This window comes from Triticum aestivum, chromosome 2B, assembly GCF_018294505.1.
Source record: "Triticum aestivum cultivar Chinese Spring chromosome 2B, IWGSC CS RefSeq v2.1, whole genome shotgun sequence".
Taxonomy (NCBI): domain Eukaryota; kingdom Viridiplantae; phylum Streptophyta; class Magnoliopsida; order Poales; family Poaceae; genus Triticum; species Triticum aestivum.
The window spans coordinates 154,759,675-154,787,453 of record NC_057798.1 but is presented as its reverse complement, the minus strand read 5'-3'; the positions used below and the strand labels follow the sequence as shown (position 1 = coordinate 154,787,453).

The 27,779-nt window shown below is 46.1% G+C and overlaps 3 protein-coding genes and 1 long non-coding RNA gene across 4 annotated transcripts in view; 1 reads left to right on the top strand and 3 right to left on the bottom strand.

Annotated features, from left to right (window-relative positions):
• The window catches only part of LOC123039132 (uncharacterized), an 18,749-nt gene extending 17,299 nt beyond the window's left edge, over positions 1-1,450 (top strand). Inside the window, exon 10 of the mRNA XM_044462410.1 lies at positions 986-1,450. Coding sequence (XP_044318345.1) covers positions 986-1,123 — 138 coding nt within the window. The 3' untranslated portion in view covers positions 1,124-1,450. The remainder of the gene's footprint in view (positions 1-985) is intronic.
• Positions 1,451-2,892: 1,442 nt separating this feature from the next.
• LOC123040902 (uncharacterized) lies at positions 2,893-5,064 on the bottom strand. Its single transcript, XR_006418316.1, has 3 exons — positions 4,714-5,064; positions 3,614-3,745; positions 2,893-3,291 (listed from the first exon to the last, which is right to left on the bottom strand). It is a non-coding gene; the product is annotated as an uncharacterized lncRNA (long non-coding RNA).
• Positions 5,065-8,574: 3,510 nt separating this feature from the next.
• Positions 8,575-9,732, bottom strand: LOC123040901 (peroxidase 2-like). The gene is made up of 2 exons (XM_044463623.1): positions 9,463-9,732; positions 8,575-9,363 (listed from the first exon to the last, which is right to left on the bottom strand). Exons 1-2 carry the CDS (start codon positions 9,688-9,690, stop codon positions 8,575-8,577), a joined length of 1,017 nt encoding a protein of 338 aa, XP_044319558.1. The 5' UTR covers positions 9,691-9,732.
• Positions 9,733-17,033: 7,301 nt separating this feature from the next.
• LOC123044038 (pyrrolidone-carboxylate peptidase) lies at positions 17,034-20,291 on the bottom strand. The gene is made up of 6 exons (XM_044466661.1): positions 20,105-20,291; positions 18,556-18,830; positions 17,877-17,981; positions 17,731-17,778; positions 17,351-17,607; positions 17,034-17,263 (listed from the first exon to the last, which is right to left on the bottom strand). The coding sequence occupies exons 2-5, from the start codon at positions 18,820-18,822 to the stop codon at positions 17,368-17,370; spliced, it is 660 nt and encodes a 219-aa protein (XP_044322596.1). The 5' UTR covers positions 18,823-18,830; positions 20,105-20,291; the 3' UTR covers positions 17,034-17,263; positions 17,351-17,367.
• Between the last annotated feature and the right edge of the window lie 7,488 nt (positions 20,292-27,779).

The following is a 27,779-nucleotide window of genomic DNA, read 5'->3' as shown; positions in this document are numbered from 1 at the left end:
TGTTGGACGGGGGTCGGTGGCCGCCCGTGGCCTGGCGCGGTGCCGGGCGCCGGGAGGGTCGGCGCCGAGAGCGACGCCGTAGCGCCCGCCGAGAGCGAGGCCGTGACGCCCGGCGCGGAAGCGGCGGAGGTGGAGGAGTTGGCGGCAGCGGCGGTGGTGGAGTTGATGGGCAGCGGCGGTGGTGGCGGCGGCGGCGGAATTGGAGGTGGCGAAGACATGGTCGAAACCCGGGTACCTGATACCAAATTGGTAGGACTAGGGTTCCTACCGGCTCTACTCCGTAGGTTATACGGGCAGAACAGCGAGGGTTGGGGGCGAGGGCGGCGGCTCCGGCGTGTTGGCGCCGTCGCGAGGGAGAAGAAGGGCGGCGGCAGCTAGGGCAAGGTGCGGCTAGGGTTTCCGGCTCCTCTAGAGCCGGGCAATATGATAGAACTATCTTTATTGCTTGATCTCAAACGATGTCTTACAACTAGTATTTATAACTTTAGCCTAAGATAACTTGCCTAAAATAACTTGCCTAAGATAACTTGTGGGTCAAGCCCCTAATACTAATGCCCGGTGGGCCTCTTCCTTGTATAGACCAAACCGGTCATAACAGGATTCGTATTTGAATGTAGTTTTGAATGGTATAATCTTCGGTGACATGCATTGACATTTTGTTAGTTAAACCTATGGTCAAAATTTGACACTAAATACAAAAGAGATCAATAAACCAGGACGGAGGTAGTACCTGCCTGCTAATTCTTGTGCTTTTGGTAATTTATTATATGCAAGTGCTACGAAGTGCACTGAAAGTGTGTACTAGCCATGGAGTGGTCTGGCTAAAACTTAAACCAAAGTTCTCCTGAATATTTAATATGACGATATCACATGTTTTCTGTTCTTCGAAAAGATGTTCAACACATGCGCTAAATTTGATTATTGCTTTTTCTAAATATCATATGCTATGAAATGTTAATAGAATGAGGTACAATTGTGAATGCAGGTGCCCTATATAATACCAGTGTCCCATGTGGAGGTCCTTGAACGTGTCTCGTTGATATTGAAGGATTATGGTCTTTGTTCTGGAGAAGGCATAGATATTGGAAATCTGTACTGTTCTGCACACCTTTTCATTTCTTAGTTGACCATAATTTTGCATATGTATGATGTTCTTCTGATTATTTCTATTTCTCGAAGCCGCCTCTATGAGAACGTGGTGTCCACTGAAGAGCTGCCTCACAAACTTGGTATGTGAGCGTGTGTGTGCGTGCTGTGTGTTGATTGAATTGTTTATTTCAACATTTGGGAATATAAACTCTAATTTATTCTGTGATGGAACTAAAGTAGGACCGATGGCCAGGATCAAAGCAGGCACAGATGATTGTTTGGAAAATGTAAAGGTAACTGAAATAATTATGGTAATCCCACTCCCCGTGCCACACTGCCTTTTTTGGCCATGATTTATTCCCAAATCTGTTTGCCATATTGGGCGCGTAATAACGTTCTTATTTATTACTCCCTCGTCACATAATATAAGAGCGTTTTTTTACACTACACTAGTGTAAAAAACGCTCTTATATTATGGGACGGAAGGAGTAGAATGTTGGTTCAAGCACACACAAAATTGGCATTTTGCAAGCTCAACTGCTATGTCCTGGGGACAGTTCTTATTGGCACTTGCTATTTTTAAACATGCATGCTCTTCTTACTGCCACTGAATATTTTGTTGGCACCACTCAGTGTTGTGTCTCCAAGCTTGTTATCAGTAACTTAAATTATTTCTCATTTTCCATAGTCCAAGTTAACTTCTGAAGCAGCAGCTGCTGCCGCTGGCTGGTATTGGGATTTCTAACATGTAAATCTTGCTTGACTTATGAGCCAGGCTAAAGGGAAGAAAGGTCCTCGAGGATGGGAGCTCAAATTGGCAAGGAGAAGCTTCTTCCCATACTGGAGATCGGTGTTAACGTCCCAGTTTCAGGTGAAGGAGGACATCAATAGCTTCAATAAATCAACTAGACACGTATCAACTGTCATGGGCAGAACCCCGCGACTAAAAGTTAATTGTCAACCCAAAAGGCTGTTTTGTACAGCGGCGTTCACGCTCTTGAAAGTGTTAAGGAATGCATGAGGAGCAAGGTATGCCATGAGTTCTGTTTTTCTAGGTCAAGTTTGTTAACGTGTGATGTGCATCTTACACTGAAAATCCTCGTATGACATAGGTTTGTAGGTTTAGTTTTGTCAATTGAACTTATCAAGGTTTGTGGGATTGTTGCGTGTTATGGTTGCGCCTGCGATTTTGTATGTTTTGTGTTTGCTTTTTTGCTCACCTGACATTTCGAGGCAAACTATATTGGTGAAGATCCTCGGTTAATCTTTCTGCTATGTGCACATGGTGTAATCTTATTCGCAGTGGCGGAGTGTAGTGGGGACCAAACCAAGGAGAAGGGCTACAGGTGCAAAAATAGAAAAAGGAACCTGGGCCATTGGATCATTGGTGGATGGCACAGATTCAGGTGGATGAATCTCAGCCACTTAATGTATATTTTACGAAAAAAACCTACTAGCAACTACTTATAAAACAGAACATTTGCATCAACCACCTCAAGTATTTCATCTCCCTCTCTATTCATTTTGTCCAACGACCCTTATGGAGTCTGCAGTGATGAAGATGAAGCCACATATCCTATTAGTTATACTGCTTTAAATCTTTGCTCGTATCTACTTCATCAAAACCATGCATATTTCAGTGCATTATTCGTGGCTTTTACTACATCACCAATTATGCAAAAAGAAGCTGGATACAATTGTCAGTGCAAAATATGACAGTATGTATCACAAATATGTGAGTACATGGATCAAATTAAGCCACCCTTTGAAGCATAACTAAACATCAGACTGGACAATCCCAGATTGAGCATATCACAAGCATACATATCTTGATGAGACATGGTAGCACTATTTTTAGTACATGGCCAGCAAGACAAAGTATTAAGGACTAATATGATCATCACTCAACAGGCATTGCTATTTAAAACGATAAGATCTACTATCTTGACGGTACATAACAGAAAAGCTCTAGCATTTCCCTCCAGTTCCACTACTTGCTCATCAAACTTCTTTGCTGGGAGAGACCACACCAAGCAAACACGATTCAGTTGAGCACAGACAAGTACAGATGCATGATCAAGAACAGAGTTATATTTATCCTGCATAGAACTTCTCTCAATTGTCAGAAAGGGGAGACTTGAATAAAAGCTTCTTCGATCCATCTGTAGTCTTGTTATTTCCTGTTGTCAGAGCATCATGCATCTACAAATACAAAGGAAAAAATATATTTTACATTACAAGGAAAGGAATAGGAAAATTACGTTCTCATTGTGAAGTAGGAACGATATATGTCCGTCCACATAACAGCTTCTACTATAGTACTTTTTATTGAAAAGAGCTCAATAATTTTTGTTCTAATACTCCACTAGGCCGTGGCATAAAGAATATATATATCAGCTAAATGAATCGTATCTAAGCTTGATTGGTTCACACCAAACAAATACGACTCATCTTGAAACATATAGTATTATGCAGTAATAGCAATGCAAAAAAATAGGTAGTCTACAAAGCAAGAAGCACAAACCTCTACTGTTGTGTCATTTGTTTCTTAGAGCATGTCCTTGCATCATGGAGCACCAGTTCCTTACAAATGCTGCATTTGCGTGCGACTTTTTGATGAATTCCAGGTCTTCTTTTCTTCTCGACGAGCTTCAATCTATCCAGCATACGGACAACAGAAATTGAGAAAATCAGCACCAATTCCAAGATTGCAATGTTAATGTTGCAAATTAAAAAGATACACAGAAAGAGAGTCTTCTTTTCTATATACAAAAGGTAAAAAAATTGCAATTGTTCTTTTTACAGTCGTAGTGTCATAAAAGCCGAATGAGTACGACCAAAAAGCTAATACAATTGTCTCACTAAACGAAAACTATCTTGATTTTAGTTTCAATGACATTACAAATAGATAGTGAACTATCATAAATCAGTGAAGTGGCACCTACTGCAAGTCTAACGAATTTCAGTCCTGTGCGTACAAGCACTTCACATGCAGGTAATTTAACAGGTAGATGAGATTAGTTTGTTCCCGTGTACAATATCCGAGAAGAGGATGAGATTTCAATATACAGAACTGCTCGAAAATCTAGTATAAGCATAGCAAGCTTGTGCAGTGATTAATATTTCTGTTCATGTGTTTTCAGATGCATGATCACAATATTGTTTTGAAGAAAAAAGTGCTCCCCACTCCGATTTCTTGCTATAGAGAAAGAAAGAAACATCTAACGAACTCAATTCGTGTTTCAGTCTAATACTAGATGAAGTCTAGAGTAACCCCTGGACTGGGCAAGCTGAGAAGGTATCGGATATAGTGCCAAACGAAAGCAGGAGAGCCGAGTAGGCCAACACTATAATCAGTACGAAACCAAAACAAGAGAAAAATCCATCGCTTCAGCTGATTGGAAAGGAGCCTAGCATCGATCCACCAAACTTGCCATCAGCGAGTAGCAATATACAATACCACAACTACTAATCAACATGCCACTGCTAGACCGTGGGACGTATAGACCAAGAATAGAGAAATCACCGAGATAGCAAGTTCAATTTACAATTATAACTGTAAATAGTGTTCATAAAATAGGAATCCAACGAACATTAAGCATCACCCGAGAATGAATCACTCACCGTCAGGGTCGAGGAAGAAGACCTGGCACGTGTGGCCGTCAGGCTGCATCCACTCGGGCACGTCTGTGCTATGGGTCTTCCGGCCGGCTACAAATCCGTCGTAGTCCGGCGCGATGAAGGCGAGGTGGTGCCCTGGGGGAGTGGACCTTGGCAGCGGCTGCTGGGTTGATGTGGAGAGCAACGTCGAGGGTGCCCGGGAGGCGGATCCAGACGACTTGCGAGCCGGAGTACCGGGAACGGACTGCGAAAGTCGACGGCGTCCCGCCGGATCTAGATCGCCGCCACAGTGTGCAAGAGATAAGGGATGGGGGAGAGGGGTGACCCGTCTGCAAAAATCAATCAGAATTGCCGGGACCTTTTTGCAAAAGTTAGATAACAGTGGATACAGATCCCACACTTCAACATGTACCATCGATCTGTAATCCAACGGACCAGGTTCCTTTTTCTATTTTTGCACCTGTGGCCCTTCTTCTATTGTAGTCGCTCCCCCCAAACCAGGCCATGGCTTGTCTTTGTCTTTAAATCTCTTCTTAGGAGTTGGTACGGATTTGGCCCAAGAACCAAATCTTTTTGGAGGTATGACGAGCATAATATCCACGATTGGATTGAAAATAGCACAAGCTTCGGCAAATTTGGCAAAGAAATGACTAGTTGGATAAAGAGCAAAATTAAAACATATACAGGTTAAACTAAGTAAATATTACTCCCTCCGTAAACTAATATAAGAGTGTTTAGGACACTATTCTAGTGATCTAAACGCTCTTATATTAGTTTACAGAGGGAGTACATAACAAGCATTTCATTCTAGGGTTGAGTTATTTTTCTAAGGTAAAAAGGGAAGACCGATTGAGAATCCTTTTTCTTCAGACTTCCCGAAACACAAAATACCCCCCTATATTCGCACTCTCGGTGCTTTTAGTTTAGAACATCAGCTGTCTGGGATTCAGATCCACCGGGATGTATTTCATCACAACTTGTAAATGAATGTGCTATCATAATCATATGATGAATAAATCCATATTCCCGTAAAAGAATGTACTGGTATCTGAATTGCCTCTGGCACTTTCACTTCAGTAAAATAGTGCCCGCTCCGTCGAGAACGAACGTTTGGCTCTCGGCCTCCATGGAGGCCTTTTTAAAAAAAATCAAAAATCAAACTTTTCTGTTTAAAAAAATCTGAAAAATGGTGTAGTAAACAAGGATGTTATGTGTATGTGTGTAAAATTTCAGGATGAAAAACGTTGAAATGCGAGCTGTACAAAAAAGACAAATTCATGACTTGGGAAGATGAATAGTATCATGTGTTAAAAAGCCTCAAATTTGTCTTTTTTGCACAACCCTCATTTCATTGTATTTTGCCCTGAAAATTTACACACGTATGTGTTATGCTTTCATGTATATCTGTATTTTTTCAGAATTTTTTGAAGCGTAGAAAATATGAAATTTGATGAAATTCAAATTTTTCAAAACCGAGCTCCGTCGAGCTCGGCCTCCAAAGACAATATTCAGTCCCATAATATAAGAGCGTTTTTAACTGTTTTAGCTTGGAAAATGTTCTTATATTATGAGACGGAGGGAGCACAAGATTAGAGCATCTCCAGCCGTGCCCCCAACATGGCCTCCCAGACGATTTTTTTGCGCCGGCGTCAAAAAAACGGTCTAGTCACGTTCCCAGGAGCCCGTTTTTCGCCGGCTTGGGCCGAAATCAGCGCCGGCGGACCCAGGCCGAACCCGGCGCGCTGGGGGCGCCTGGGGGCGTCGGGGCGAGTGGTTTTGGCGCGAAAGAGCCGCGGGCCCGCCAAGTCAGCGAGACGGCCACTTCGTTGCCCTCATCGCCTCGGTTCCCGCGGGAATCAATGCCAAGGATGCCGCGCTGCCGCCGCCGGTCAGCCTTGCCATTGATTCCTCACGGCCGGCGTGTCACGGGGCGGCGCGGCGACGCCTCCCTTCCCGCCACGCGTACACACAGGCGCAGCTATGTAAGCCGGTGGCCTCCCTCGCCTCTAGCCACACCAGCCCTAGCCGTCCATCGACCGCCGCCGAGCTCTCCCTCTCCCGTGCGCAGCCGCCGACGCTTCTTCCCTCTCTCTCCCTCTCACTCCCAAGCCCGATGGCCGCGCGTTTCCTCGGCAACGCGGCGGCGGCCAACGGCTTCGGCCGCCGCTCACTTCACGAGTGGGAGGCGTGGCTCCTGTTTAAGGCGAACATCTCGGCGCCACCGAACATGCGCGCCAGGCCGACGGGGTGGAGACTCAGCAATGGGGGAGTGCCCATTCCCCTGGTGCCCAACGTCGAGGCACGCCCCGCCTACTTCGTCGCCGAGATCGACCGCGTGCGAGCCTCCCTCATAGAGGAGCAGCTCGCCCTCCCCCAGTACGCTGTCGACAACCACACGGCGAGGGCAGCGTACTTCCAGCGCCGCCAGGAGCCGAGGCTGGCGTCCACCAACGGGGCGCCGGTGGTGGGCGGCGTCAAGAACAGCGAGGGGCGCCGTGTGTGGTGGGGCACCCCGGGCCGCACGCTCGACGGCGTGCTATCGTACCTCGAGGGCGGCAACGAACCGCCGCTGGCATACCCTGCCACGGCGACCGCCTCGGCCCACCGCCTGCGCGGAGGGCAATGGATGCCCAGGAGGTTCGGTTCCTCGTCGACTTCCTTCTCGCACTCCTCCTACCGTTCTTCTTCTCACTCCTCCGGCTCGCCGGCGTTGCTCGGCGTCAAGGCCGAGCCCGCAGCGGAGACGCCGTTCGGCCGGTGCACTCGCAGCGCCAGCATCGTCATAAACGAGGGCGGCCGGCGCGCCTCCTCGTCGGCTCCTCCACGCTTCATCAAACCAAAGACAGAGCCGGGGCTCGTGGCCGTGAAAACGGAGCCAGGGCTCCCCGCCGTGAAGACGGAGCACGGCGACGTGGAGCTCAACGAGGAGGCGGCCTTGAAATGGGCGCACGCGACTATCTCAAGATGGAGAAGGAGCGCCAGTGCGCCGCCCTGCAGCACTACGAACAGCGCCGTCGGGGCCGCGACGAAGGAGGCTCGTCGTCCTCGACGACAGCAACGACGACGATGCGCCGCCACCGCCACCAGTCTGCCATGGCGACGCTGGGCAGGGGTCCAGCAAGGGCGGCCGCGTCAAGGAGGAGAGGGCCGCCGCCGCCGACGGCGGCGACTACGCCGCGTTTAGCGACTTCTTCGCCCCTTAGTTGTAGTTTTGACCTTTTTTTAGATAAATTTGCTATGTAAATTGCCGAACATGTCTAATATATGCCAAATTTGCCGAATTTTAGCCGAGTTTAGCTGAACTTTGCCGAATGTTTTTTTTTAACTTAAACGGCGTCTGGGGGCGGCCCTGGGATCGGCGGCTGGGAACCCACTCGTCCCCAGACCGACTTTTTGCGCGGGCTCGCTCCCCGACGGCGATTTTACGTGTCCCCTGGGGTCCAACAGCCGGAGATGCTCTAACGAGAGTATCTAGCACAAACTTTGAAACAAAATAATAATACTATAATTATTTGTCACTTTTTTTTTGGAGCTTGTCACGCATGAGATTTCCTTTCGCGACAACTGGAGCGGCTGCCCTGCCCGTGAGACGCACGGAAGTGTTCTTTGTTGTCCGTTGCCAAAGAGCGAGCGTCAGAATTCAGAAGTCTTCGGAGAAAACAATCAAAACATCAACACCAGAGAATATATTTTATTCATTTTTGCGTGGACAAATCAACGAATCAACAGACGAGACGGCGAGCTCGCAAGAACGAAACCAACAAATAAAGAACTGAAAATAATGCTTCACAGGGTGACGGGAACGGGACAAATCATATATGGAACAATGGACGCATGCACAACGGCACCATACGTTAATGGCTTTCAGTAGTTGACGACCCTGCAGTTCGCCCTGATCTCGGCATGGCGGCCGGCCTTCTTCACGCCGATGCCGGCCATCTTCACCATGGCCTTCGCGAACTTCTTCTCCCACCGCCCGCCGACGCTCGCGCTGTCCCGCACCATCCGCGCCGCCTCCGGGGTCTCCAGGAGCGCCGCGTCGGAGGCGAGCAGCACCCTGCGCTTCAGCACGTTGCGGTAGTACTGGCTGTCCAGCTCCGTCGGGGTCACCGTGTCCTGGCTCACCGTCGGCTCGTCTTGCTCCTTTCCGTCGGTGCTGTTCCCCGCCCGGGCGCACCTCCTCCGCAGCGACCTCGCGAACGACGGGTCGATGTCGGCGTCGGCGTCGACGGCCGTGCGGCCCGCGGCGAAGGTCGAGCAGCGGGCGTGGCCGACGGAGTGCGCGCCGGAGAGCACGACCATGTCCTCCGCGTCGAGGCCCTGCCTGGCGAAATTGTCGACAAGCTCGGTGAAGCTGGCGGACGCCGGGGGGAGGGACGGGACCGTGTCTGAGGCATTCGAGCGCCGGCCGTCGAGGCGGCCCGCCGGCATCGTGAAGTCGACGCGGTAGCCGCTCAGGAGGTAGGACGCGTCGCGCGCGGCGAAGGCGACGATGTCGGCGCAGGAGACGGTGCCGGGGCACGCCTCCTCCACGGCGGCCTTAGCCGCGTCGATCGCCTCGAAGCCCCGCAGGCTGTGGAAGTTGGGCGGGCCGAGCTTCTCCGGCCGTGGGTTCGACGCCGTCGGGTCCAGCAGCACCGACGCGTCGCAGCCCTGCGCACCATTACACGCGCATACGTGTCAGCAACTCAGTGAGCAATGCGAGTATTTGCTAGTGCGCGTGCATGCGCATGCTTGAATGTGTGTGTGTACCTGGACGAAGCAGTCGTGGAAGAGGAGGCGGATGAGGCCGGCGCCGACGCCGGCGTCCGCGGCGACGGCCTCGCTCACGGCGGCCCTCACGATGGACTCCGCCTCGGGACACGTCTCCTCGTAGTACCCGACCTCGAGCTCGGGCACGTCGTCGGGGGCACCTCCGCACGCCGCAGCTAACAGCAGCGCGCATGCCACCAAAATCGCAAGCTCGGAACTGGCAGCCATGGCTCTTGATCAGCAGCTACTTGCTGCTCCCGAGCTAAGCTGAGCTAATCTCGTTATTATCACCTAGAGATCGACGGATCAAGCGTGAGTGAGATGAGGTGTTCTTGGTGAGGAGAGCCAATTTATAGGCAGGGGTAAACATTTCGCATTGTGCGCAGTGACAATGGCTACAACGACTCTTCATTTCTATACGATTTTGTTACCGAGCTGTGGGCACGAACGGCGCCATTGACGAGCGAGACGTCGAGCTCGAACCTACTGGCAACTTCAACGCATGGAGGTCTCCCCCAATTCCAAGCAGATGCCTCCAAATGGCCGGGAGAGATGGCCTCCAGGCTTCCACATTCGGAATTCTTTATGTCAACTGAACTAAACACAGTGCGTGGCTAGAACATTCCGAGCAACTGAATCGAGCAGAGCGATGTGTCCATCATGATTGGGACCGGCTGTTGGCGCCTTGTGAACGGAGAACAAAATTACCGCGTCCTCCGGCGGCGTCTTTGTCAGGCCGACGTGGAGTCCGACGAGCGGGGACGCCACGGCGGCAGCGGCTGTGGTGGGAGTGGAAGACGGCGGCAGGGACAAACCCGACAGAACCTGCGCCGAGACCGGCGGCACACGACCGAACAAAACAGGCGTGACTGACACCCAGTGGAGCAGCTTGCTAGTACTCCGAAGGTTCTGATATCTGAATTCTGAACTCCATGTATGAGTAGGGAGAGCATCTTCAGAACTCTGGTCGTTTGTCGGAATTCAGAACTCTTTTCTTTTTCAAAACGGAGACAAAAGATTTGTCTCATCCGTTAATTAAGAAGAGCGTAGAGTTTGTTACAAACCACCAAAACACGACATGAACTATTATTCTCGCGACATGATCGACCCTAACTTCTTTGCTCTGGCGGTGACCCAAAAATTTGCCTCGGTCATGATGTTGTTTAGCAAAATTGTTGACGGCGCGCTTGTTTCATATGGCCCACGATATAAGCATGGTAAGCGAAGCCCGTTCTACTTGGTGCCGGCACCGGTTCTACTAGCTTGCCCACCAATCCTTTACGGAGCCCTCCAAATGCCAAGAGGCCACTCCAAATCCTCAAGCCCTAGCTTTCCAATGACCAATCCCCAAAGCCTCAAGGTGTAACGACATTAAAATAAGAGGTGTGTGCTGCACTCTTGTACTCTCTTGCAGAGAGGGCAAAGCCCGCAATTATCCATCCCCACTTTTTCAACCTATCGGCGGTCCAAATTCAATCTTGAATAGCCAACCACGTCCAAAGGAGAGAAGGCCATGCCAAGGAATCGCGTCTTGTAAGCGGAGGCCGCCGAATAGTGCCACTAGTCGTATGCTTCCACACAATGTCATCCTTGACGGACTCATCAAGTTGCGTCTCGTGGACAAGCTTCCAAAGGGTGAAGAATTATCGGGTGTGCTCAACAGAGACAACTTAGAGGGTTGATCTTGAGAATTCACACCTTGTTCTTTAGGGCACGCACGCCATCCAATTCTTTCTCGAGGAGGCATCGAATATGAGCGGAGCAATTTCCTTAGGCTTGCGCCCAAGAAGACAAGGAGAGTCCCAAAATGGAGTCCTCGTCCCGTTCCATATGGTGATTGTTGTGGAAGCATAGAACACATTTAGATCCTCCGCATCACACGGATTTCCCATCCCCACACACATCTTGCTTGGTTCCTTTCATACATACCAGTCACACTTTCAGGTTTCAAAACTTGTTTTTGGTAAAGGTCGCAAAATAACTAAATAAATTGATGAACCCATCACACTTTCAGGTTTTGGAACTTGTTTTTTATAAAGTTCACAAAATAACTAAATAAATATAATCTGGGCATTTGCGATCTATGTGGAAATTACAAAATGACTTTCTCACATAAGTTACAATATAAAAAATACATAACTCTTTCTATAGGAATTTGTTTTTGTGCTCACATATAGGGGTGGAAACGGATTGGATGTAGATGACTCTACGGTTCTATTATGATTTATAGGTCATTTTCTATGGTTTTCTTCCCTTTTTTACCTAAAATTCACGAAATATTATTAAAATTTGGAAATTTTTTGGAATTCATGAACATTTAAGATACATGAACAATTTTAATTCAATAACATTATAGTTTAGGATTTTTTTTAAAAAATCATGAACATTTTTACAATTTGTGGATATTTTGAAGTCATGAATATTTTAAAAAATGTGAACATTATCTAAATTCTTTAAAAAATGAAATACTTTCTTTTTTAATCTTTGAAAAAAAATCCAATAGCCATTTTTTCGAAGAAACCCAACTGGAAAATCAAAGAGGAGCGAAGTTCCGAAAATTGCTCCTAAAAGTCACTTAGAAAAGTGCTCAACGGAACACCTGAGTGGGCCAGATTTGACGTGCAGACAGCTAGTTTAGCTTGGGCCTCTCTTAGTCTTATCGGTTATTTCTAGAAAAAAAAGATTATTTCTAGATGGTCACTCACTTTCAAGGTCCATGGTTTAATCAGAATAGTTGGAAACAAAGTGACGAACATTTGCATACCACGTGGGAATTTGTGGAATAGTAGAGACCAAATCCCAAACCCGAAAAAGCTCAAAAAGCGTGGTTTTATGAGCCTATATAGTACTCCACATTAAGAATCAAAAAAAGATTGACCAAGCCAATGATGCCTTGGCTGGTCTTTTTGGATGATCAGCCCCACTGAAACTAAGACATGACCCGGACTCCCAGGGGCGGTGTGGTTGGTTCGGACTTCGGACCCTGGTCAACCCACGCCTGATGAACGCATGCAGAACAAACGCGTCCTCAAGCTGTCGTGACATCGTCGACGTGTCGTGGAGCAATGGCGGCTATGGTAGAAGCAACAGACGGTGGCAGTACATCCTGTCATCATGACGACCATTTACCTCGTGGTGATGACAAAGGTGGGCGACCACCACTGGAACAATCTCAACGGGTCAAAGGAGGGCGCCCCGGTTGGCATTGAACGTGAGGCCGGAGCTAGGGGGCGAGCAGGGGCCACGCCCTCCACCCCACTCCCCCTGCATCACACGGATTTCCCATCCCCACACACATCTTGCTTGGTTCCTTTCATACATACCAGTCACACTTTCAGGTTTCAAAACTTATTTTTTGTAAAGGTCGCAAAATAACTAAATAAATTGATGAGCCCATCACACTTTCAGGTTTTGAAACTTGTTTTTTATAAAGTTCACAAAATAACTAAATAAATATAATCTGGGCATTTGCGATCTATGTGGAAATTACAAAATGACTTTCTCACATAAGTTACAATATAAAAATACATAACTCTTTCTATAAGAATTTTTTTTGTGCTCACATATAGGGGTGGAAACGGATTGGATGTGGATGACTCTTCGGTTCTATTATGATTTATAGCTCATTTTCTATGGTTTTCTTCCCTTTTTCCATTATTTCTTTTCCCTTTTTACCTAAAATTCATGAAATATTACTAAAATTTGGGGGGGGAAATGGAATTCATGAACATTTAAGATACACGAACAATTTTAATTCAATAACATTATAGTTTAGGATTTTTTTAAAAAAATTCATGAACATTTGTACAATTTGTGGATATTTTGAAGTCATGAATATTTTTAAAAATGTGAACATGATCTAAATTCTTTAAAAATGAAATACTTTCTTTTTTAATCTTTGAAAAAAAATCTAATAGCCATTTTTTCGAAGAAACCCGACTGGAAAATCAAAGAGGAGCGAAGTTACGAAAATTGCTCCTAAAAGTCACTTAGAAAAGTGCTCAACGGAACACCTGAGTGGGTAGAAAAGTGCTCAACGGAACACCTAAGTGGGCCAGATTTGACGTGCAGACGGCTAGTTTAGCTTGGGCCTCTCTTAGGCTTATCGGTTATTTCTAAAAAAAAAAAGATTATTTCTAGATGGTCACTCACTTTGAAGGTCCATGGTTTAATCAGAATAGTTGGAAACAAAGTGACGAATGTTTGCATACTACGTGGGAATTTGTGGAATAGTAGAGACCAAATCTCAAACCCGGAAAAGCTCAAAAGCGTGGTTTGATGAGCCTATATAGTACTCCACATTAAGCATCAGAAAAAGACTGACCAAGCTAATGATGCCTTGCCTGGTCTTTTTGGATGATCAACCCACTGAAACTAAGACATGACCCGGACTCCCAGGGGCGGTGTGGTTGGTTCGGACTTCGGACCCTGGTCAACCCATGCCTGATGAACGCATGCAGAACAAACGCGTCCTCAAACTGTCGTGACATCATCGACGTGTCGTGGAGCAATGGCGGCTATGGTAGAAGCAGTAGACGGTGGCAGTACATCCTGTCATCATGACGACCATTCACCTCGTGGTGATGACAAAGGTGGGCGACCACCACCGGAACAATCTCAACGGGTCAAAGGAGGGCGCCCCGGTTGGCATTGAACGTGGGGCCGGAGCTAGGGGGCGAGCAGGGGCCACGCCCTCCACCCCACTCCCCCCTGCATCACACGGATTTCCCATCCCCACGCACATCTTTCTTGGTTCGTTTCATACATACCAGTCACACTTTCAGGTTTCAAAACTTGTTTTTTGTAAAGGTCGCAAAATAACTAAATAAATTGATGAACCCGTCACACTTTCAGGTTTTGAAACTTGTTTTTTATAAAGTTCACAAAATAACTAAATAAATATAATCTGGGCATTTGCGATCTATGTGGAAATTACAAAATGATTTTCTCACATAAGTTACAATATAAAAAAAACATAACTCTTTCTATAGGAATTTGTTTTGTGCTCGCATATAGGGGTGGAAGCGGAGTGGATGTGGATGACTCTTCGGTTCTATTATGATTTATAGCTCATTTTCTATGGTTTTCTTCCCTTTTTCCATTATTTCTTTTCCCTTTTTTACCTAAAATTCATGAAATATTACTAAAATTTGGAAAAAGAATTGGAATTCATGAACATTTAAGATACACGAACAATATTAATTCAATAACATTATAGTTTAGGATTTTTTTTTAAAAAAATTCATGAACATTTGTACAATTTGTGGATATTTTCAATTCATGAATATTTTTAAAAATGTGAAAATTATCTAAGTTCTTTAAAAAATGAAATACTTTCTTTTTTAATCTTTAAAAAAAATCCAATAGCCATTTTTTCGAAGAAACCCGACTGGAAAATCAAAGAGGAGTGAAGTTACGAAAATTGCTCCTAAAAGTCACTTAGAAAAGTGCTCAACGGAACACTTGAGTGGGCCAGATTTGACGTGCAGACGGCTAGTTTAGCTTGGGCCTCTCTTAGGCTTATCGGTTATTTCTAGAAAAAAAAAGATTATTTCTGCCTTGGCTGGTCTTTTTGGATGATCAGCCTCACTGAAACTAAGACATGACCCGGACTCCCAGGGGCGGTGTGATTGGTTCGGACTTTGGACCCTGGTCAACCCACGCCTGATGAACGCATGCAGAACAAACGCGTCCTCAAGCTGTCGTGACATCGTCGACGTGCCGTGGAGCAATGACGGCTATGGTAGAAGCAGCAGACGGTGGCAGTACATCCTGTCATCATGACGACCATTTACCTCGTGGTGATGACAAAGGTGGGCAACCACCACCGAAACAATCTCAACGGGTCAAAGGAGGGCGCCCCGGTTGGCATTGAACCGGGGTATCATAGACAAACTGCCACAGTTGAGCTCAAGCTTTGAAGCCCATGTCTCAGCCCACCACGGAAACAAAGAGCTGAGTCGCGTTTTGGCCCTTTTGGAAGCTGAGGAGGTCACGAGGGGGACCTGACTCCATCGTTTCGGCGCACGACTAGCCGCCTGGGGCAGTTCGGCGAAGGGCTCGTACAAGGCACATCGGATCAGCGCCGGCGCGGACGACCGAACCTATGAGTCTGCGGCCAGCCAAAAGCAACCGCAACTAGCAAGAAAATTCCCCGGTGAGTCTCATTTGATTGACTAATTGGTACCATGAAATTATACGGGCAAACTAATTTGTATTACAGTGCAACCGCGGAAAGCCTTGGCCTCCTTCCTCCATTTTGTTAGCTAGGAGATTTGGAAGGAGCGAAATGCACGTGTGTTCTGGACCAAGGCGGCACCGGTGGCAGTGATCGTGCAAACTATTAAGGAGGAGGCATCTATCTAGGCTCTGGCAGGTGCCAGACATTTGCGTAATTTGATGCCGCGAGAGTAGACCTTTGCTCCTTTCCCTCTTTTTGCGGGGCTGTCATGTAACAAACTCTTCTCCTTATTCAATGAAAATGGCAAATCTTTGCCTCGTTTCAAAAAAATTTCGTATTACAGTATTAGGCTGCAGAAATTCTTGATTTAGATGGAATTCCATTCTTGTTGCTTTCGGTATCTGAATCTTTTTGAATTTAAGTAGAGAATATCAGGGCTTTCTTCTTCTTTGATTTTCCTTGGGGCAGAGGATAAAAAAAATGGATTTCCGACATAGCACCTGCAATATTAGGATTATAAGATTTAGAAGGGGAAGGCTGAGGAGAGTGATCACATGCATTGAAGCAATCTCAAGATTCAGAAACGATCAAAATAATTGTACAGGGAGAAGAAAGAGAGGAGAGCCACGGAAATAGGGTAAACGCAAAGAGACAATGAAAAGCAATCAAAGAGGGCAGGGAAGAATGATAAATTAGGGGCAACCATTTCATTTTTATCCCACAAATATGTACTGTAAATTACTCCCTCCGTTCCAAAATAGATGACTCAACTTTGTACTAAGTTAGTACAAAGTTGAGTCATCTATTTTGGAACGGAGGGAGCTAAACTAGGCATAACCTTCCGATTCTCTTGTGGATTTTACTGGGCAAACCCCACCCGCCCTCTCCTTGATTTTTGATCTTCTTGGTAGTCGCGGAGACAATTTTAAACTAATACAAGTGTAATTTTCTTGCATTGTTGATTGACCATATTGTCCGTAGTTCCGTACTAAACCATCATTTTTTTTCTTTATCATATTGGCAATGCAATGCTAGAATTTTTGTGTCTGTTGTGCCTTGCCCCATGCTCAAATTCTGGCTCCGCCCCTGATTGTACGAACGCTTGGACACCTTGCTCCAAAGAGCTCATCTAACACTGCATTTGCAGGATACACTGTACTGATCATATGCAAAACACAAAGGAATGAAGAAAGAAGAACAGAGGGGAAAAGTGAAGACTCTGCCTGTCAAAGGAGATGACAGTGGTATCACAGATACAGCATCTGAAGAACAAGAGGTGAAAATATGGCTCTGGAATCAGAAATGTGAATGACCACCATTCACCAAAGCATCGGAAATGCAAGAACGGAAAAAACACGGCATCAACAAATTGCATCGCACACGCTGCATCTACTCCAATGATCTGTCAATTTTATTGGAACCAGGTTTTCATGCAAGTTAAGGACATGTAACTGATGGCATGCAAGCCGGCATTTCACACACACTCTAAGCATCGTTTTTCTTTTTCTCTCCCCTTAAATACACCCTTTTTGGAGCAAGATCTGACCAATAGGCGCCAATCACCACACAATCTTATTCAGTCTGCGTCCAACTTTACATCGTCCAGGTCAAACCGCTGACCTACAGGCAATGAAACAGGTCAAGGATTTCAATCAGTTAGCCAGCTCTTTGTAACAAAATGGGGTCGAAAGGTTAGGTAAAGCCCACCTTTTAAGTTGCCGTTCCTAGTTCAAGCTAGCAAGAGCTTCGACGAGGGAAGCGACGAAATGGATCTGGACCTCCTCGTCGACTGTCGAGAAGAGGGGCACATGCACAAACAGAGACTTGATGCCGTGCTGCTCTGCAAACCGGAGGGAGTGGTAGTACACATAGTTGCACACGAATCTCCCCGCGTCATCCGAAGGCATCACATCGTAGCCTGTCTTTCGGAGTGACTTGGTTAACTCCTTCACTGGCAGTGTAGTCTGTGTTGACCATGAAAAGTTCACAGAAGCACGATTAAGCATAAGAAGATCAGTACAGCAGGATTGCAGTTTCTAGCTTTAATTCAGCAAGCACCCATCGTATATGAACAATCTGGCATTTACCTCTCTTGTCCGTGAGATGCTTCCATCAGATGGCACAATAGGCACTCTCTGCATGGGAACAAGGAAGCTGGTAAAATGAAATGCAACCAGAAGATCTATTCAAATGCAGAACAAATGAAGGGTTTGTAATCTGACAACAACGCAACCTGAGGTTTCCACCCAAGCTCATCTGGGCAGCGGAAGGTGGCTTCATTCACAGCTTGATTCTCAAGAGCAAACCGTGATGCACCACTATTTACCCCAAAGTGGACCTGAAAAATTATCCGTACAAAAGATATCTTAAGCAAAAATGGAAGCACACTAAACTTTTCGTATCTTTCAGAAAACATCACAACTACAGGATGGCGGATATATGGCAAGTTGGCAACACTTTGTAGTTTATGAATGAATAATATACAGTATGATCCAATGAAACTCAAGCAATATTATTCCCCATTCTCATTTTCTGGAATGCATGTTTTTCACACATCTTGAAAGATGTAAGGTGTAAGCATGGCAGAGCATCATTGCATGACCTCCAACACTAGGTACTCACCAATTATATGCAATCCTAAATTACTGACAAGCACAAGCGTAAAAGGTCCAGGTGAAGCAAATAACTTCTATATCCAAGAAATCTGATAGAATTCAGAGTTTTGATTGGCAATGCAAGAAGATGCTTTCAGTTGAACTATAGATAGCATTAGTTTTAAACTCCAGGCTGAGAGTATAAGAACACATCAAACAATACAAATGCACATTTTAGCTGAAATTTAGAGGAAGATTGAGTCATCTAGCATGATCCTTGAAACAAATTTACTACTCAAGAGTTAGGCGAGCACTGACCCAAATTATTTGCCCCTGAGCTGATGACCCGTTCTCTCTATCTGCAATGGCAGATTCTAGAACTTTATATAATGTTCCAAGCGCCCCCTGCCCGGCTGTTTCGAGAATTTCGCAGCTTCCAAGTACAAGATTTTTCGGCAACCCTCTCTTTTCAATGAACGATTTAATGTTGGTCACAAGTTTCTCTGTCGGGTTCTCAGCAACACCATGGAACTTCTTAAATCCAGTAACATGTACAGTCACGATTGAAGGCCCTTCTGATCCCATTTACCCTTCTGAGAAACACAAAACAACAAGGCTTCTTAATCCAAAAGTTCAAAGGACCAACAAATGCATAAATTCTAGGAAGGCACGCACTTTACCGGACACAACAATGTGTCAATACCATCAGTGTGAGCTTAATAAATCCTACTACATGAGGTGGAAACTACTGCAGGCAGTTCCAACTGCCCCCAGCAGAACTACTCATGCATAAAACATGCACGGAAGTTAAAATGTCCGCAGGAGAGCGACGAAATGCAGTAAACAGTAAAAAGAAGGATATTGGACACTCTGCAGCTAAACTTTAAACAACAACCAGATGATTAATTTTAGCAAGCGCCGTCCCCTAGATAGAAAACACACACACGGACAGAATCTTCTGAAATGATAAAGCAATCATTGTTCACACTTCTCAATATTCTATTGAGAAGCGAACAACAACCTTGCCGAACAAACAACAGCATCTCACGGAAAGCAAGACATAAGCAGGAACTAGTAAGTGGTAGGACCTAGCTCCTGATTGAAGTGATGAGATGAGAACCTCATCCAGATTCCAAAGCGACTCTAGACAAACGCAAGATGCAGCCCAGACCAGACCACCGGACCAAGAGCAAGAACAACACCCCTGCCCTGTGCACATCCGAGTTAAAAGCTCGCGCCAGACAGCGCATCGGCTAAGCATCAGCAGCCGTTAGCTCACGCAGGACAACACATCGGCTAAGCATCAGCGGCTGCTGCACAATTGCATCCATCCATGGACGGGGAAATTACTCGCGCGGGCATAATCAAGCATGGTGGAATCCATGTGCACCCACAGAAAACACACAGGGAAAAGGAATAACATAAAGGCGCTTCTTTTTCTGAGCCTACTGCGGTGTGCGAATATTAGTCAACTCTAGCGTGTAGCATAAACGTCAAAATCAGCCGGGACGAGGAGCTCGGGGAGCCACACAGAGCAACAAACCCCAATTCTCCACTCCCCGACGCCAATCGAACGCCAGCCGTGAGCACGGATGACCGACCGGCCGCAGCTGGAGCACCGCCGGCAGGCGAATCCGAGGGAAACCCGACACCTTTGCACCCGATCGCCTCGAATTCCCCCTCCCAGACCCCCCGGGACGGAATCCAGCAAAGCGAGCCCCAATTTCGCGAGCGAGCAAGAGGTGAAGCTGCGGGCGCGCCGGGCCTATCTACCCACCCACGGTCACCATCGGCGCGCGCGCACACACACAGAGAGGCGCACGCGGGCGGAAATCGCCGGAGCGAGCGGAGCGCGGGGAAGCCTCACCTCGGGGGGGAACCGGCGGCCCTGGGGGAGGCGAGGGGGCGGATTGGTTCTTCGTGGCAGTGGTTGTGGTGGTGGGATTCTTCGGGGAGGGGCGAGGAAATTTTTTGGGCTGGGGAGGGAGAGGGTGGGGTGAGTCGCCTGCCCGTCCCTTTTAAAGCGCATCGCACCGCACCACGGGGAAGAACACTTGTTGAACTGCGCAAGGGATCAGGGTGGGGGTGGGGTGGGGCCCGCGTGGCGGCGACGGGTGGTGCCGGCTTCGGTGGGGCCCGCTCGGTGGCTTGGTGCTCGGTGGCTTTGGTGTCACGGATCAGGCGCGGCAAATTTGACAAATTTGACCTATAGACGAAATCAAATCATAGAATGAACTATCCATAAAACTATTTCACGCGGCTGACCTTTTTGTATGACGCCCGCCACGAAGGCGCCACACTACACTGTGCAACGCCTCAGAGATAGGCGCTACACGGCCAGCGTCATACACGTGTGATCAGAAAATTACTAAGTGGTGTGCAGCGCCTGAGATCTAGGCGCCACACTATACAGTGTAGCGCCTAGCTCCTAGGCGTTGCACTAGTGCAGCGCCTAGCTCCCGGGCGTTGCACTAGTGCAGCTCCTGAGAGCTAGGCGCCACGGGTCAACCGCGTGAAATAATTTCACGAACAGTTCATTCTGTGATTTAATTTCGTCTATAGGTTAAATTTGTCAAATTTGCCATCAGGCGCCAAATCTGCCCTACGTACCGTGCCCGAAACTGTTACGACAGATTAAGCTCGCTTTCACAGGTGATGCACACTGTACTCTATTTTTTTTCTTAAAAAGAAGTTCCGATCAATTCATAATCTGTTTTGATATTATGAACGGCATTCGAAATAATAAAAATTACAATTTGGATATACGGATCTCCTAGCGACGACTGCAAGCACTGGAGCGAGACTAAGACGTGATGTCCTTCCTTGCCGGAGACGAACAAACCTTGTTGTCGTGGTAGACACTCGGGAATCGTCATGCTAAACCCCATAGAGGACGTGCACATCAGAACAACAATCCTTGTTGTTGTAATAGACACTCGGGAACCATTGTTCTCATTTCATATGCCACACGATGAGTAGAAGCGTGGATCGGAAGGATCAAACTTGTAAGCACACGAAAAAGATGATCGCCGACCGAATCAAGTGTTGGAAATATGAGCAATCTACCAAATGATTTGATTAACAGAAATAGTAGATAAAACATGGCTATCATAGAAGAGATAAAAACAAGTCATGCAATCTGACTGAGAGAAGGTAAATAGTATCTGCATATGTGAACTAGAATCGAACATATCTAGAGCGGATACTAGAGCAAGAAACGGTGGCAGAACCTCAAACAGAAAGAGCATGAGGACGTACGGAACAACGGGAGAAGCATTGGTCTTGGGGTCAACATCCTCGCCTGCCATGTCATTGAAGAGGTTGTCGACGGTGGGAAAGAAGTCGTCGTTGGGGAAGTAGTCATCGGCTTCCGAATCGTCCGTGATGAACCAGTCAGTAGTCACGCAGAGCGCTCCCCAAAAATCTTATCACCCTTCTCCCGTACAGGATCAAAGAAGTGGGGTTTCAGAGGCCTACTGTCTCGACCTACGGTGCACGCCGCAAGCCGGGATGGGGAAGATCGTAGCAACAACTCGGAGATTGGAACTCGGCGCCGAGAGGAAGCTGATGTTATGGTGTGTCTCTCTAGAGAGGAGCGACCTCTCTTTTATAGGCACAGAAGAAGCAGGCGAACGGGCAACGACGGGAGGTCAAACGAAGAGAGGGAGACGAAGTGAACAGTCAGCAGCCGAAGGATGCGCCGTTCGTATTCAGTCTCCACATAGCAAAAAAAAATCAACTTTTGTGTGACCTTTTGTATACCCATTGTGCGTGGCAAAAATTTAGACATCGGCTCGGCTCATTCCCGCAACCCCGCGTCATGACGAGGCTTAGCGTGGAGGGCAGAGGAGGAGGAGCGCGCGTGAATATCCCTCTTGTTCTCATGCTCATACATGTGGGGAAACAACTTCCCTTATAAGGAGGTCCAACTTCCACCAAACTAGCAATGTGGGACTAAACTTTAGTTCCACCTCTTGCCTTGCACGAATGGGCTGCATGGACCTCTAGGATTTATTACGAATTCTGAAAATGCTATTGGGCTGGCACAGAATAGACTAAATTTCAGCAATCCCCCGCAATATCCCAGATGCACACAAAATTTGGCTTTGGTTCCAAAACCCTGTTTTATATACCGGTACTGCAGTGGAGACTGTTAAGTTGAACTTCCACCTAGAACTCTATGCTACACTGGTAAGCAACTTGAACAATGGATTGGGCCTTGAACTGCAAGTTTTCTGCGAATCTCACTTCACATAAAGCCTTCATCGATACTAGGCTACCATGGGTCTTCCCCGCGGGTGGAGCTTATGCGTCATACTCCAAGACCTTTCATGAGTTTACTAGAGAGCACCCTACTCTCATAGATTGCGACGTTTAACAATCAGACTCATATAGATGTGTTCTTCAAAAGATGGTTTGCAGGACAACATCTCTGCTTAAAAGAGCCACTTAGAACACATTAAGATATATATCAATATGTCGTGCAGATTAGGAGAGTATTGCATCTTCATGGAGTGATATTGTTAATAGTAAGGATACTCTCCTCTCAGTTGACCGACAACTTGTCTTCCACATATAATTCACGGGGTCTCCGATCACATAGACCAGGTTACCAATGTGAACAACTCATACGGTGGGTATCATATATACCCATCTCCTTCCATGCATTATCTATCACATTGCGTGATATACCCTTAGTAAAAGGATCAGACATATTTTTAGATGCTTGGATATAATCCAATGCAATAACTCCGAAGTTTCTCATTTTTCTGACAGACTTTAACCTTCTCTGAATATGTCTTGATGACTTCATGTTATCCTTTGAGCTGCTTACTTTCGTGATCACAGTTGGTTCACAGTTCATAAGGATACCCGGTACAGGTTTCTCAACTACTGACAAGTCATTCAAGAGCCGACGAAGCCAATCTTCTTCTACCATAGCTGTATCTAACTAGTGTTGTGAGTTCTGCTTCCATTGTTGACCTCGTTAAGATGGTCTACTTGCAAGAATTCCAAGAAACAACGCCACCTCCATGAGTGAATACATATCCGCTCGTGGCCTTTATCTCATCATCATCTGAGATCCAGTTTGAGTCACTATACCCTTCAAGCACCTTTGGGTACCCAGTGTAGTGAATTCCATATTTTGCAGTGCCTTTCAAATAACTCATAACTCTCTCTAGAGCTTTCCAATGACCATCTCCCAGTTTTGAAGGCTCAGCTTGCTAACATCAAAAGAGATGTCAGGTCTTGTAGCACTAGATAAAACATAAGAGAGCCAATAATCTGAGAATACTTCAGTTGATGTCTAGCAATTCTTTTGAAGCAGCACGCTAGCATCATATGGTGTTGGAGAGGGTTTGCAGTCATTATAACCAAAGCAACTCAAGATCTTTTCCACATAATGGGATTGAAGCAGTGTAACCCCACCAGTATCGTCTTTCAATAGCTTGATGTTCAGAATAACATCAGCCATTCCTAAATCCTTCATCTCAAAACAACGAAATAGGAAATCCTTGGCCTCCTTAATAGCATTCAGATTTGTATCCAAAATCAATATTGCATCAACATACAAGCAAAGGATGACTCCCTCGCCCCCACCATGGTGGTAGTACACACATTTATCGGCTTCGTTTGCAATAAAGCCTGCAGCTGTTAAAGTTCTTTCAAACTTCTCATGCCAATGCTTGGGTGCTTGCTTAAGTCCATACAAAGATTTCAGCAACTTGCACACTTTTCCTTCCTAAGCATCTACTACAAACCCATCTGGTTGTTCCATATAAATTTCGTCATCCAACTCTCCATTTAGGAAAGCAGTTTTAACATCCATTTGAAGAACGAGAATACCATGTGAGGCAGCTAGCAAAAGTAGTACTCGAATAGTGGTCAATCGAGCCACAGGTGAGTAAGTATCAAAGAAGTCTTCACCTTCCTTTTGGGAATAACCCTTAGCCATGAGTTGTGCCTTATACTTCTCGATGGTATCATCAGGCCTAAGCTTCTTCTTGAGTACCCATTTGCACCCTATAGGTTTGCACCCGTAAGGTCGATCAGTGATCTCCCACGTTTGATTGGCCAAAATGGAATCCATCTCACTATGGACTGCTTCCTTCTAGTAGTCAGCATCTTTAGATGCACAGGCCTCTGAAATAGAACTGGGAGTGTCACCTATGAGATACACAAGAAAATCATCACCAAAGGACTTTGCAGTCCTCTGTCTCTTGCTCCTAGTAGGAACTTCATTGTTCTCCTCCACAGGATTTTCAAAGTGTTCCATCGCAATGGTAGGTTCAATAGTTGTAACTAATTCCTGATTCGATGAACTAGTCATCTCTTGATTTGATGAGCTAGCCATATCCTTCACGGGAAAGATATCTTCAAAGAAAGTCGCATCATTCGACTCCATGATTGTACCGACATGCATGCTAGATACCTCAAATTTTACAACCAAGAATATATATCCAATGCTATGAAAAGCATATCCCAGGAAAACACAATCCACAGTTTTTGGTCCAAGCTCGCGCTTCTTTGGAGTTGACACATTAACTTTCGCCAAACAACCCCAAGTTCGTAGATAAGAGAGTTTTAACCTTTTCTTCTCCCATTCCTCAAATTGAGTTATCTCTTTGTTCTTTGTGAGAACTCGGTTTAGGAGATGACATGCAATCAATATCGCCCCCCCCCCACCATGCCTTGGAGAGACCCGATGTGTCTAACATGGCGTTAACCAAATCAGTTAAAGTACGGTTCTTTCTTTCGACTACCCCATTTGACTGAGGTGAATAGGGAGGCATACTCTCATGGATTATACCATGTTCCGCACAAAATGAATAAAATTCATTAGAAAAATACTCTCCACCATGGTCGGACCTAAGCCTCTTGATATTACAATCAAGTTGGTTTTCCACTTCAGCTTTATAGATCTTGAAAAAGTTCAAAGCTTCATCCTTGGATTTCAAAAGATACACATGGCAGCATCTAGTGGAGTCATCAATTAATGTCAGGAAATATTTCTTTCCACCTTTTGTCAAAACACCATTCGTTTCATATAGATCTGAATGTATGAGCTCTAGTGGTGCAGGATTTCTTGTTTTTGCAGTCTTGTGAGACTTAGGGTTGCTTAGCTTGCACACAAACTTGACACTTAGTGTTGGGGAACGTAGTAATTTCAAAATTTTCCTACACACACGCAAGATCATGGTGATGCATAGCAACGAGAGGGGAGAGTGTTGTCTACGTACCCTCATAGACCAAAAGTGGAAGCGTTAGAACAACGCGGTTGATATAGTCGTACCTCTTCACGGCCCGACCGATCAAGCATCGAAACTACGGCACCTCCGAGTTCTAGCACACGTTCAGCTTGATGACGATCCCCGGACTCCGATCCAGCAGAATGTCGGGGAAGAGTTCCATCAGCACGACGGTGTGGTGACGATCTTGATGTTCTACCGTCGCAGGGCTTTGCCTAAGCACCGCTACAATATTACCGAGGACTATGGTGGAGGGGGGCACCACACACGGCTAAGAGATCAAGAGATCAATTGTTGTGTCTATGGGGTGCCCCCCTGCACCCATATATAAAGGAGCAAGGGCGGAGGCGGGCGGCCAAGGAGGAGGGCGCGCCAAGGGGGGAGTCCTACTCCCACCGGGAGTAGGACTCCTTCTTTCCTTGTTGGAGTAGGAGAGAAGGAAAGAGGGGGAGAGGGAGAAGGAAAAGGGGGCTGCACCCCTTGTCCAATTCGGACCAGAGGGGGGGCGCAGACCTCCTTCCTTTTGGCCTCTCTCCTCTATTCTCGTATGGCCCAATAAGGCCCATATACTCCCCGGTGAATTCCCGTAACTCTCCGGTACTCCGAAAAATATCCGAATCACTCGAAACCTTTCCGAAGTCCGAATATAGTCGTCCAATATATCGATCTTTATGTCTCAACCATTTTGAGACTCCTCTTCATGTCCCCGATCTCATCCGGGACTCCGAACTCCTTTGGTACATCAAAACTCACAAACTCATAATATAACTGTCATTGAAACCTTAAGCGTGCGGACCCTATGGGTTCGAGAACTATGTAGACATGACCGAGACACGTTTCCGGTCAATAACTAATAGTGGAACCTGGATGCTCATATTGGCTCCTACATATTCTACGAAGATCTTTATCGGTCAAACCGCATAACAACATATGTTGTTCCCTTTGTCGTCGGTATGTTACTTGCCCGAGATTCGATCGTCGGTATCCCAATACCTAGTTCAATCTCGTTATCGGCAAGTCTCTTTACTCGTTAAGTAATGCATCATACCGCAACTAACTCATTAGCTACATTGCTTGCAAGGCTTATAGTGATGTGCATTACCGAGAGGGCCCAGAGATACCTCTCCGACAATCGGAGTGACAAATCCTAATCTCGAAATACGCCAACCCAACATGTACCTTTGGAGACACCTGTAGAGCTCCTTTATAATCACCCAGTTATGTTGTGACGTTTGGTAGCACACAAAGTGTTCCTCCGGTAAACGGGAGTTGCATAATCTCATAGTCATAGGAACATGTATAAGTCATGAAGAAAGCAATAGCAACATACTAAACGATCAAGTGCTAAGTTAACGGAATGGGTCAAGTCAATCACATCATTATCCTAATGATGTGATCCCATTAATCAAATGCCAACTCGTGTCTATGGCTAGGAAACACAACCATCTTTGATCAACGAGCTAGTCAAGTAGAGGCATACTAGTGACACTATGTTTGTCTATGTATTCACACATGTATTATGTTTCCGGTTAATACAATTCTAGCATGAATAATAAAAAATTATCATGAAATAAGGAAATAAATAATAACTTTATTATTGCCTCTAGGGCATATTTCCTTCAGTCTCCCACTTGCACTAGAGTCAATAATCTGGTTCACATCGCCATGTGATTTAACACCAATATTCACATATGTATGTGGTTAATACCCATAGTTCACATCGTCATGTGACCAACACCCAAAGGGTTTACTAGAGTCAATAATCTAGTTCACATCGCTATGTGATTAACACCCAAAGAGTACTAAGGTGTGATCATGTTTTGCTCGTGAGAGAAGCTTAGTCAACGGGTCTGTCACATTCAGAGCCGTATGCATTTTGCAAATATTCTATGTCTACAATGCTCTATACGGAGCTACTCTAGCTAATTGCTCCCACTTTCAATATGTATCCAGATTGAGACTTAGAGTCATCTGGATCGGTGTAAAAGCTTGCACCGATGTAACTCTTTACGACGGGCTCTTTTATCACCCCCATAATCGAGAAATATTTCCTTAGTCCTCACTAAGGATATTCTTGACCAATGTCCAGTGATCTACTCCTAGATCACTATTGTATTCCCTTACCAAATTCAGAACAAGGTATACAATAGGTCTGGTACATAGCATAGCATACTTTATAGAACCTATGACTGGGGCATAGGGAATGACTTTCATTTTCTTTTCTATTTTCTGCCGTGGTCGGGATTTGAGTCTTACTCAATTTCACACCTTTGCCACACAGGCAAGAACTCT